Genomic DNA, 11093 nt, shown 5'->3' with positions numbered 1-11093 from the left:
TCCATGTACTAACAAAACATGTTCGTCGAGATGTTTCAGCTTCTATTCACGATCGTATCAATCGAAGCCGTCCTGATTTTAACACTCGGGTTCGGGACACCAGCGAGAAGAGTGGTAGTGAAATTGCTAGACATATCAAAGCAAGGTCGAGGACCACTGGTTGCGAAAACGGTCGCAGCCACTATGCTTGTGTTGTTTGGCTCGGTTATGTACAGCACGATTCAAATCAACACAAGGGTCTCCGAATCTGGTGGTGTAGCAAACTCGACCGATCAAGTCATGTTTGCAAATCGCCTCCTCGAAGCTTTCCTCATGGGTAAACATATCAGCATAAAAACACCATACATATATATGTCATTCATACACCATTTTCTTGTGTGATTGATATTTATCTATAAAGATTCTTGATTTTTTTTCTTTTTCTTTTGTATGTGNAAAAAAAAAAAAAAAAAAAGAAAAAAAAAAAAGAAAGATATCATTCGTTCCTTGAATCCTGAGAGGCTGAGAGCACACAAAGCATATGAGTATTCCATTCCAAATACTTAGGTCTACATAATCAGTTACCATTTGCGTCAAGCAACTTGTTATTCTTCCTACACATCAACACGTTTTTTTTATAACATTAATTTTGTATTTGATCCGTTTTAAACTACTCCATGTACTAACAAAACATGTTCGTCGAGATGTTTCAGCTTCTATTCACGATCGTATCAATCGAAGCCGTCCTGATTTTAACACTCGGGTTCGGGACACCAGCGAGAAGAGTGGTAGTGAAATTGCTAGACATATCAAAGCAAGGTCGAGGACCACTGGTTGCGAAAACGGTCGCAGCCACTATGCTTGTGTTGTTTGGCTCGGTTATGTACAGCACGATTCAAATCAACACAAGGGTCTCCGAATCTGGTGGTGTAGCAAACTCGACCGATCAAGTCATGTTTGCAAATCGCCTCCTCGAAGCTTTCCTCATGGGTAAACATATCAGCATAAAAACACCATACATATATATGTCATTCATACACCATTTTCTTGTGTGATTGATATTTATCTATAAAGATTCTTGATTTTTTTTCTTTTTCTTTTGTATGTGTGTGAAAAAGGGACTATCTTGTTCTTGGCAATGGTTATAGACAGAATGCATTATTACACAAGAGAGCTTCAAATCACAAGAAGAAATTTGGAGATTGCTGTTAAGACAAAGAGCAAAACTGTTGCTTAATTAAAAAGCCAAATTTAGCATCTAAAAATCTGTAAATATGTGTATTAATTAATACATTATCAAAAAAAGTCACAGTCGTGTGTTACTTTAATTAAAAAAAATAAAGGTGGTCAAGATCAAAAATCCAGGTGTACCATATACTTTCGAATCAATCGGTTCGAGATTGAACCGGGTTTAATTACACTCGGTTTGGTTCAATTTCAAATTGAGAAAATACCAGGAAGACCGAGTGAACTCGTCATCGACTCAAAAACCTCTCTTATCTTAAAACCCTGAGTGTGAGTTTAGTGAGTGAGTATGAACAAATCTTCTTCGTTGTAACTCTCTCTCTCTCTCTGTGACACCAACAAAAATGGTGTCCCTCTCTAATCAAACCAGATTCTGTTTCCACCCGAACAATCTCTTCGTTTCCGATACAAGGCGGCTGAGAATCTCAGGGGTCAATTTCCCCAGGAAAATAAAGGTGAAAATCACTTGCTTCGCCGCCGAGAGACCACGCCAGCAGAAGCAGAAAAAGAAGAGTCAGAGCACTAGCGACGCCGAGGCTGGAGTTGACCCAGTTGGGTTTCTCACTAAACTCGGAATCGCTGACAGAATCTTTGCTCAATTTCTCCGAGAAAGGTAGATTAAAGGTTCAATTTTTTTTATCAGAACAAAGAGTTTTCACTTTTCCATTTGGTTTAGGGAGAACAATTAAAGGCTCAATTTTGATTAGTTTTGATTACAGTTGTGTATATAAAGTTTGTATGTTTGTTAAACCTGTAGGCATAAAGCTTTGAAAGACCTTAAAGATGAGATTCTCAAACGCCACTTTGATTTCAGAGATCTTGCTTCAGGGTATGTATCCTCTTTGTCCCAGTTCCTTTCACCAGACGATTTTTTTAATCCTGGATTTAATTTAACACTTCTTATTGACTAGCAAGTCTCCTGAAGCTTCATTGTTTATGCTGTGCGTGTCAGAAAAATAAGTTTTCTATTAGAGGAGTGACTGATGTGTATGCAAAATACTTTGTCTAATGAATTGCCTTCTTGTCCCTGTAGATTTGAGTTACTTGGGATGCATCGTCATATGGAACACCGGGTTGACTTTATGGACTGGGGTCCAGGTTCTGTCTCATTCTCAAATCTTAGAGTTCCATTAATGCTTCGTTAGGATTCAGAACGAAAGAATGATGTACTGAAACTTGCTTTAATAAGTTGCGCCTGTTGGGAAGCTTTTTTCACGCCAGTGATTTTGCATGAGGATACTAACTAACCGTAAATCCAGGTGCTCGTTATGGTGCTATAATCGGAGATTTCAACGGATGGTCCCCTACAGAAAATTCCGCCAGAGAGGGCCTATTTGGCCATGATGATTTTGGGTATTGGTTCATTATTCTTGAAGATAAGTTAAGAGAGGGTGAAGAACAAGACGAACTATACTTTCAGCAGTATAACTATGTTGATGACTATGATAAGGGTGATAGTGGTGTATCAGCTGAAGAAATCTTCCAGAAAGCTAATGATGAGTATTGGGAACCTGGTGAGGACCGTTTTATTAAAAACCGCTATGAAGTTCCTGCCAAACTATACGAGCAGCTGTTTGGTCCGAATGGTCCACAAACATTAGAAGAGCTAGGAGATATACCAGATGCAGAAACGAGATATAAACAGTATCAAGAGGAGCATAAAAATGATCCACCAAGTAATCTACCTCCATGCGACATCATTGATAAAGGTCAAGGAAAACCATATGATATCTTTAATGTCGTGACATCTCCAGAATGGACAAAGAAATTTTATGAGAAAGAACCTCCAATTCCGTATTGGTTAGAGACACGTAAAGGAAGAAAGGCATGGTTGAAAAAATACATTCCAGCTATTCCGCATGGAAGCAAGTATAGATTGTATTTCAATACTCCTGATGGACCGCTTGAAAGGGTCCCTGCTTGGGCTACGTATGTGCAACCAGGTATGATAGCGTCTGGTATTTCTATGGTTAGGAGTAGCATAATAAATATAACAAGTTGCGTAGCAGTCATAGACAAAAGGAAGCAAGCATTAACTTTTCCTTTTATCTGATGACACATGCTTAAAAAGATTTGCATGAAAGGAACAGAATAACAGGAGTCCTTTATTTTTATTTTTGTACTCTCTGTTTTCCATGTCCAGAGTTACTAGAAACTTTGTAAGCACTAGGTCAACAGTCTTACAGAACCAACAATCTTCAGAGAACTTGTGAAGCCTTTCTAGTGTGCCTGATGTTTATATGCAGCAATATTTCTTAAAAAACCTTAATGTATTACCTTTGTGTTTCCATGAAAATGTATTTAGTTTATGTTTTTTCTTCTTCAATATATTAAGCATTTATTCACTTTTCTATAAAATAGAGGATGAAGGAAAGCAAGCTTACGCAATTCATTGGGAACCTTCTCCTGAATCTGCATACAAGTGGAAGAACCCCAAGCCAGAGGTTCCAAAGTCCTTGCGCATATACGAATGTCATGTTGGGATTAGTGGGTCCGAGCCAAAAATTTCATCTTTCGAAGAATTTACTACGAAGGTACCTCCTTATGCAGTCAGTGTATATTACTTGCAATCTTATTATGCACACATCTTAATTTGTGTGGTTTATCAAACATCAGGTCCTTCCTCATGTGAAAAGAGCTGGATACAATGCAATTCAGTTGATTGGTATCCCAGAGCACAAAGATTATTTTACTGTTGGTTATAGGGTCAGTAAGCTAAGCTTCTCACACTTTAACTTTAGTTTATCGGTCTGATTCTATCCTTTTTATACATAGTTATCCACCTCTAGCTTCTTAAGTTCTTATGATTATATCATCCTTGGCTTCGTTGTTCACTGTGCATAAAAGTTTTTGAAGGTCGTTGCCTAATGACGGGTAAAAAATGGACAATACTCATAGAATAGAGAGAAACGGTTAAAAATATGGGAAAAGAAGAGAACAACTTGATAGAAATGAAGTGGAAAGAAACAATTGTTGCTTAGGGGGCAATGTGTATCTCATTTAGAATGATAACCAGAATTCCTAGTACATTAGCTTTCTCGATGAAATTTTTTACAAACTATTAAGGAAACAACTAGTTGCTTCTTTAATATCTTTGAACCGAATGAATCAAATTATGTAAAGTATATATCTTTCTCCTCATTCGCCATAATTGGTATCTGTCACCATTTCAGGTTACTAATTTCTTTGCTGTCAGCAGCCGATATGGCACGCCAGATGATTTCAAACGTTTAATTGATGAAGCACATGGTAAGTATTTGTCGCCTCTCTTCTCTTTCTGATGTTGTATAACCTTTGATTCAAAAATGTAGTTGATGAAGCACATAGTAAACATAATCTAATCTATATACAGGCCTAGGACTTCTTGTCTTTTTGGACATCGTGCATTCTTATGCAGCAGCTGATCAGATGGTTGGGCTTTCGCTCTTTGATGGTTCAAATGATTGCTATTTTCATTATGGTAATTTTCCACAATAGTAATTTACTTTTTGAGTCATTGGTACATAACTGGAAAGCATGCAGCATAATCGTGTTACAACTAATGTTGTTCATAATCTTTTATAAGTCTATATATGAGATCAAACATGCCCGACATAGTTGAATATGAGCGTTTCTAAAAACACAGTGTTCCATTTTTCATCGTGGAAATAGGTAAAAGAGGGCATCACAAACACTGGGGCACTCGTATGTTCAAATATGGTGATTTGGATGTTCTTCATTTTCTCATATCAAATTTGAACTGGTAAAGACATCTACATTGTTATGTGGTTTATTCAAATTGTATTAGTTGTACTCACCCTTTTGGTCTAGAAGGAAAGTATCTTGCACTTTTTTGGTTTAGGAATCTGATGCTGTTGCAATTGGCTTTTGTAGGTGGATTACAGAGTATCAAGTCGATGGTTACCAATTTCACTCGCTTGCCTCAATGATTTACACGCACAATGGTTTTGCTTCTTTTAACAACGATTTGGACGAGTAAGACATCTACATTCTTTAGATGCTACGCTTTTGTGTAATTTGGATTTTGGTGACAGTGGGTGAAATAGTTGATGTATGTCCTCTGCAGCTATTGCAATCAGTATGTTGACCGAGATGCTTTGATGTACCTCATTTTGGCCAATGAAATTCTGCACGATCAACATCCAAATATAATAACAATTGCTGAGGATGTAAGCTATACATCATTCCTTTTTCTTTTTTTTCTGCTGTCATCCTTTTCGGTAAAGCTATTGAATAATTTTTTATCCTTATTGAATTGCTTTGTCTTAATTGGTAGTATTGATGGTGCTAGACTGCTAGCTACTAACACGACTTTCATCAGTGAACATCACTAAGTGTCTGAACTATCTTTATGGACAAAATAAATTATCTCTAGTTTTTAGTCTTGCAAGTGTTGGTTAGTAGAATTAGTACTGTACTACCAGTTAGTGAAAAAAATTCATGCTTTTTTTTTCAAATATGATGTATATAGATAAAAAGGGGTGTGAGAGAGTAACATGTATATATGTGACTTCTCATGTACAGCACATGACATTAACCATAATGTCGACTAGCTTGTGTAAGCCAATTTAAATTGATCATAGGCAGGAAAAAGAAAGTTTTCAATGAATTATCTTTTATGAATGCCAGATGTATCTGTGGGTAGAACGGTTAAGATTCTTATAAACTTTCTCAATTTTTTTCAAATTTTCTGTTGATAATCTGCATCTTTGGGTTTCACTATCTACCCACTTATGGAACTTGATACTTAATATAGTTTCCTTTTGCTTTTAGGCAACATATTACCCTGGGTTGTGTGAGCCAGTTTCTCAAGGTGGACTTGGATTTGATTATTATGTGAATCTTTCTGCGTCAGAAATGTGGGTTTCTCTCCTTGACAGTGTACCGGATAATGAATGGAGCATGAGCAAGGTTATAGCTTTTTAAGTATCCATTGTTATATATGACAGAACAATACTTTTGTCCTATTCTCTGATTTCTAGCCAGTTCTGCAGATTGTCAGTACATTGGTAGCTAACAAAGAGTATGCCGACAAGATGCTCAGCTATGCCGAATGCCACAACCAAGTATTTACTTTGTAACTTTAGACGTCTAAAGCTTTTTCATATCTACTACACAACTATACTTTTAGGTTGCAATGACATTGCTGTTTATTCTACTTTTCCACCAGTCCATATCAGGAGGGCGTTCATTTGCTGAAATCTTGTTTGGTGGAGTCGATAATGGTTCTCCTGGAGGAAGACAATTGCTAGACAGGGGAGTTTCACTACATAAGGTACCCCTTTGTTACTTCTGTAAACACTCCTTCCATAACTTAGCATACCTTCATCATGATGAGAACTCAACTGTATAATGAGATTGAATGTTTATTCTGAATTGTGCATTCAAAAGTTAAAAAGATGAAGTCCGGAAGATTGTTGAATAACTGCCCTCTGTTTTCATTAAACTATACCGTTGTCTCTATTCCACTCTTAATTCTCTGTGTAGCTAGCTGTTGCTTTAATCCCATCAAATGTGTCTTTTATATTTAAGAATACTAGGTGGTGAATCAAATAGTGCAAGTACATCCTTCTATTGTCATTTATGCAGTTGTAAATCCACTCTTGTTTTCTAAAATGTTTAGCGAAGGAGAAGATGATTTCTTATTTCTACATCCTATGAGCTGCATCAAGCTTCATTTTGTATTTGTGTCCTCTCCGTGAAGTGCTTATTCATGCTTTTGTCTCACTTATTTTCTGAAAGCTTCGTTTCTTGTCATTGCTTGAACCAGATGATTAGACTGATTACTTTTACAATTGGTGGCCGTGCTTACCTCAATTTCATGGGAAATGAATTTGGACATCCTGAGGTAACTCTCCTAATTCTCACTGTTCCAATGACATCATCTTCATGTTTTTGACGTTTAATCCTTTTCACCTTTTGTCAGAGGGTTGAGTTTCCAACGCAGAGCAATAACTTCTCGTTTTCACTTGCTAACCGCCGTTGGGACCTGCTGAAAAGTGGAGTGCATCATCACTTGTTTTCGTTTGACAAGGTATCAGTCTTTAAACCTAAAAGTACAGCTTCCATAGCCATGATTTAGTTAGCATCTCTGAAAACTTTATTCTTTAACTTTTATAGCAATTCAATACTGTATTGGCTATAACGGAGGCGAATGAATGTTATCAAGCTGAGAAAGTCTCGAAAACTTGAACTAAAACAGACTTACTGCTGATAATGCTCATCTTATATCAGAAGCAACTAGTTGTATATCCTGATTCCTTATTAAACAATAACTATACCCATCTTTGTAAGAATTATATTGTATATAATTACATGTTAGGAATGGAAAATATTCCAAGCATATGTCCTCTTGCATCAAAAGAAATGCTTTGCTGATCTCATTCCTTATTTGTAGGAGCTAATGGACTTGGATAAAAGCAAGGGTATCCTTTCAAGAGGTCTACCCAGCACCCACCATGTGAATGATGCAAATATGGTATTTGAATCCTTTTGCTTCTTCTTTCCACTTAATATTGTTTGGGTTTAGGGTATGAACCAGAAAATTAATCGTCAAAGTACCCACTGAATTGGCTTCTCTAAGCTCCTGAAAGTCACTGGCATGCTAGTGTTTGCTAGGAATAGAACGAATTGCATTCATGCATTGTAATAGGGTTTCTCCAGACACATTTATAGATTTATGAAGCCAGATAATAACAGTGTATGCCTTAGCAAAGTGAGACTGCCAAAGTGTGCATCAATTATGAAAGGGTTTGGACAATAAGCCTGCTTACAATTCAACTTTTCATCATCTACAGGTGATCTCATTCTCGAGGGGTCCTTTCCTATTTATCTTTAACTTCCACCCATTAAATTCATATGAAAAGTATGATGTTGGCATAGAGGAAGCTGGTGAATATACCGTAAGTTTTTCATTCTCTGTATAGATTCCACCCTCTATCTGTCATTTTGGTAATAAGAGTCTGTCAGTTGAAACAGTTGTTTCATTCCATGAAATATAGTTGCTGTGGTTTTCTGTATTCGTCTACTCATGGATAGAACACTATCATTACTAGAAGGGTTATTTATGCGTTTCACCTAATAAGAGGCTAAGAATATTGTCTGGATTCTGCAGATGATATTGAACTCTGATGAAGTAAAATATGGGGGTCAAGGACTTGTATCGGAGGACCAGTATCTCCAACGGTCAATTAGCAAGAGGTTTGTAATTGTCACATAGTTGATTGTTGTAAGATCCTAGTTGTCAACGAAGTAAGGACGTTGTCTGTTTATCATTTGAACCAAATCCACATTTATGCAGGATTGATGGTCAACGAAATTGCTTAGAGGTGTTTTTGCCAAGCAGGACTGCCCAAGTCAGTTCTCTATCTCTTTTGCTTTCTTTATATCTCTCTCTTTATGTTATTCACTGCCATGGGAATTCATATCAGGTCATATATTGATTCAAACTGTAATTTCAGGTTTACAAGTTGACCCGGATTCTCCGAATATGATCCTCTATGTGTAAGCTGCATACGAACACCAAGTTTGTACGAGAGGCTAGCTCTGAACCCAAGGTCAGTACGAGAGGTGATGTTATACAGACATGACTCGTCCAAGCAATGATGTCAGTTGAGAAGATATTCACAGAAGATGGATTAACAAGAAAATCATAAAGAGAACCCCAGGACGACTATTTCATATTGTGGTGTAGATCAAGCTGCGTCATGTAATGAGAAATTTAACAAACGAACATCTTTATGCAAAGCTTTGGTTGATGTTATGTAGTGACTTTCTAGGTAGATGCTCAAGTTTGTGTAATATACTTTGGTAGTTAGTAATTTGGTATATATAAATTGGTTAATGCATTCCTCAACAAAATCATTGCTTTCCACAAGACAAAAAGCAATCCAGCTGCTTAGATATATTGTTTACCTAGTCAAAAAAAAATCTGAAGGCAAACAGGTAATAAATGAGCTCAAGCAGAAGAATGTTGTGCTTGTTAAGCATCCGAAGGAGAGAAAAGGTCATCATATGAAACAGGTACTCTGATCCTCTCATGAACAGGCTTCCTTTCTACTTGCGGTTTGGATTCAGTCTGCTCAGCTACCGGCGTATCACACATCTCATTGACAAGAGCTTCATCTGCAGAGGCAAGTCCTTCGGAGGAGCTACCCTGATCTCTTTTCGGTCTCGTGTTTGGGTACCTAAATTGTTTCTGCAAAGTTTGAATAGTATAAGACACAGAGGTATAGGAAAGAAAAAATGGTCTAGCATGTTGTAATAAGACAATTGGCAAGAACAAACCTCAAACTCCTTGGTCTTTTTCATTATCTCTCTGTAAGCTGCAGGCTGTCTCGCTTTGATGATGTTCCACAATACACCACCACCTGTCCGTTTCCTACTGCCATCAACAGTCACTTGACCTCCACAGGTCTCAATTGCTTCCACCTAAGACAAAAATATATTTCTTGCCATCATCAGTTATATGTTAAAACTTTTGGCATGACTCTTGCAATACAGAATAGATATAATCCTAACCAAGTTCAAGCAAACAGAGAGAGCAATTCATAAAGAATTGGTAAGACAGACAGTCATCTCTTGATTATGGTAATATAGTTGACATAGATGAATGACACTGTAGTAGTCATCATCTATCCACACATGGTGTAGTCCACATTGTCTACATCAATAAAAACAGAGAAAACACTGATGTGCACACGGGAAGAAGAAAATATCACAACCTATAACATATGAACTTTTCACCAGCTATATCTCAGCACAAGGCACAGTATTTGAAGCAGCAAAGAACGCTCCAACTAGAAAACATCTTGAACTGCAGGTGGAAACAATATAGCTAAACAAGATTGCCACTCATGCTGGTCGCACACAGATCAAACAGTCTTTCGACTGCAAAAACATAGAAAACATCTTGTAGTAGTAGTGTATGCAATTAATACCTCATTGACAAGATCACCTAAGGCAGCCATTCCAAGACACCCAACAGCCGTGTATATCATGTAAGACTTCTTCTCCTTCAGGCGTCTACAGGTATCTCTAACAAACCTGCAAAAACAAAATCATCAAACTGTGAGCAAAGTCTCAACCAGAGCCAATATCATGCAGCTCCACCAAGTATTCACATAACAACATCAGACATATAGAAAAAAAAAATCAATTACCAGTCTACACTCATGGGTTTGTCAATCGCAGGGCCTATTCTCTTCTTCTTCTTCTTCTTCTTCTTCTTGTTCTTGTTTGGCTGATCCTGTCCATCCTTCTTACCCAAAAGCCCTCCTTTATATTTGTCTCCATCACCGCCACCATCACCATTTGGTCTCTCCCCAGAATCTAAATCATGCTCCACAAGAATCTCTCCTTCTTCCACATCAACCATGTCAACATCCTCCACGTTTTCAAATCCATCTTCTTCATTGATAGCATCCAACAGACTCTCTTCTCCCTCCATGATCAAAAACCTGCATTTCCACCAAATATCAGAACAACACTCACACCCAAAAAACCCTAATCCATTCAATCAAAACTCAGAACCCATTTATGAGGTGTGAGAGAACCAATAAAAAAAAAACACGAATCTGTCATACAAATCGCAATACAAAAACCCAAAATTGCGAACAGAAACTAAAAATCGCGAAATAAACAGAGTAGAAAAGTAACCTTTGAAACTCCCCTTCGGTCTTCGATAACCTACTACACTCGAGATGTATCAACAAAGCACACACCTCTTCATCGACCCAATACTGAGAAAGCAAATAAAAACTCAGTTTTTAGGGTTTAAGCCAAATAAAAATTGCCCCTTTAAATATTTTGTACCCAAGAAAAAAAAAACAATTTTTATTCCTTTTCCTAATTTGTCCTGAAGACTATAA

General features: G+C 37.3%; 4 protein-coding genes across 4 annotated transcripts; 3 read left to right on the top strand and 1 right to left on the bottom strand.

Moving 5' to 3' along the window:
- Positions 12–419, top strand: LOC104746451. The gene has a single exon (XM_010467933.2). It carries the CDS (start codon positions 19–21, stop codon positions 379–381), a length of 363 nt encoding a protein of 120 aa, XP_010466235.1. The 5' UTR covers positions 12–18; the 3' UTR covers positions 382–419.
- LOC104746450 lies at positions 611–1288 on the top strand. The gene is made up of 2 exons (XM_010467932.2): positions 611–969; positions 1098–1288. The coding sequence occupies exons 1-2, from the start codon at positions 672–674 to the stop codon at positions 1214–1216; spliced, it is 417 nt and encodes a 138-aa protein (XP_010466234.1). The 5' UTR covers positions 611–671; the 3' UTR covers positions 1217–1288.
- LOC104746448 (1,4-alpha-glucan-branching enzyme 3, chloroplastic/amyloplastic) lies at positions 1519–9071 on the top strand. The gene is made up of 21 exons (XM_010467930.2): positions 1519–1837; positions 1982–2053; positions 2258–2322; positions 2484–3167; positions 3586–3758; positions 3841–3930; positions 4398–4473; positions 4577–4684; positions 4876–4966; positions 5098–5199; positions 5291–5393; positions 5998–6135; positions 6219–6290; positions 6395–6499; positions 6995–7072; positions 7151–7258; positions 7622–7702; positions 8022–8126; positions 8339–8424; positions 8525–8579; positions 8685–9071. Exons 1-21 carry the CDS (start codon positions 1569–1571, stop codon positions 8715–8717), a joined length of 2694 nt encoding a protein of 897 aa, XP_010466232.1. The 5' UTR covers positions 1519–1568; the 3' UTR covers positions 8718–9071.
- Positions 9038–10990, bottom strand: LOC104746449 (phosphorylated adapter RNA export protein). Its single transcript, XM_010467931.2, has 5 exons — positions 10882–10990; positions 10386–10682; positions 10164–10269; positions 9511–9654; positions 9038–9421 (listed from the first exon to the last, which is right to left on the bottom strand). Exons 2-5 carry the CDS (start codon positions 10670–10672, stop codon positions 9206–9208), a joined length of 753 nt encoding a protein of 250 aa, XP_010466233.1. The 5' UTR covers positions 10673–10682; positions 10882–10990; the 3' UTR covers positions 9038–9205.

The sequence above is a fragment of the Camelina sativa genome, chromosome 15, assembly GCF_000633955.1.
Source record: "Camelina sativa cultivar DH55 chromosome 15, Cs, whole genome shotgun sequence".
NCBI lineage: Eukaryota > Viridiplantae > Streptophyta > Magnoliopsida > Brassicales > Brassicaceae > Camelina > Camelina sativa.
The sequence above is the reverse complement of the archived record's forward strand: the minus strand, read 5'-3'. Positions and strand labels throughout refer to the sequence as shown.

Coding starts and splice junctions, on each gene's coding strand:
- LOC104746451 (XM_010467933.2), top strand. CDS start 19: ATGTTCGTCGAGATGTTTCAGCTTCTATTCACGATCGTATCAATCGAA.
- LOC104746450 (XM_010467932.2), top strand. CDS start 672: ATGTTCGTCGAGATGTTTCAGCTTCTATTCACGATCGTATCAATCGAA. Junction 970..1,097: donor CCTCGAAGCTTTCCTCATGG/GTAAACATATCA, acceptor TGTGTGAAAAAG/GGACTATCTTGTTCTTGGCA.
- LOC104746448 (XM_010467930.2), top strand. CDS start 1,569: ATGGTGTCCCTCTCTAATCAAACCAGATTCTGTTTCCACCCGAACAAT. Junction 2,323..2,483: donor CTTTATGGACTGGGGTCCAG/GTTCTGTCTCAT, acceptor CCGTAAATCCAG/GTGCTCGTTATGGTGCTATA. Junction 7,703..8,021: donor ATGTGAATGATGCAAATATG/GTATTTGAATCC, acceptor CATCATCTACAG/GTGATCTCATTCTCGAGGGG.
- LOC104746449 (XM_010467931.2), bottom strand. CDS start 10,672: ATGGAGGGAGAAGAGAGTCTGTTGGATGCTATCAATGAAGAAGATGGA. Junction 10,270..10,385: donor AAACCCATGAGTGTAGACTG/GTAATTGATTTT, acceptor TTGTTTTTGCAG/GTTTGTTAGAGATACCTGTA. Junction 9,655..10,163: donor TAGGTGATCTTGTCAATGAG/GTATTAATTGCA, acceptor TTTTTGTCTTAG/GTGGAAGCAATTGAGACCTG.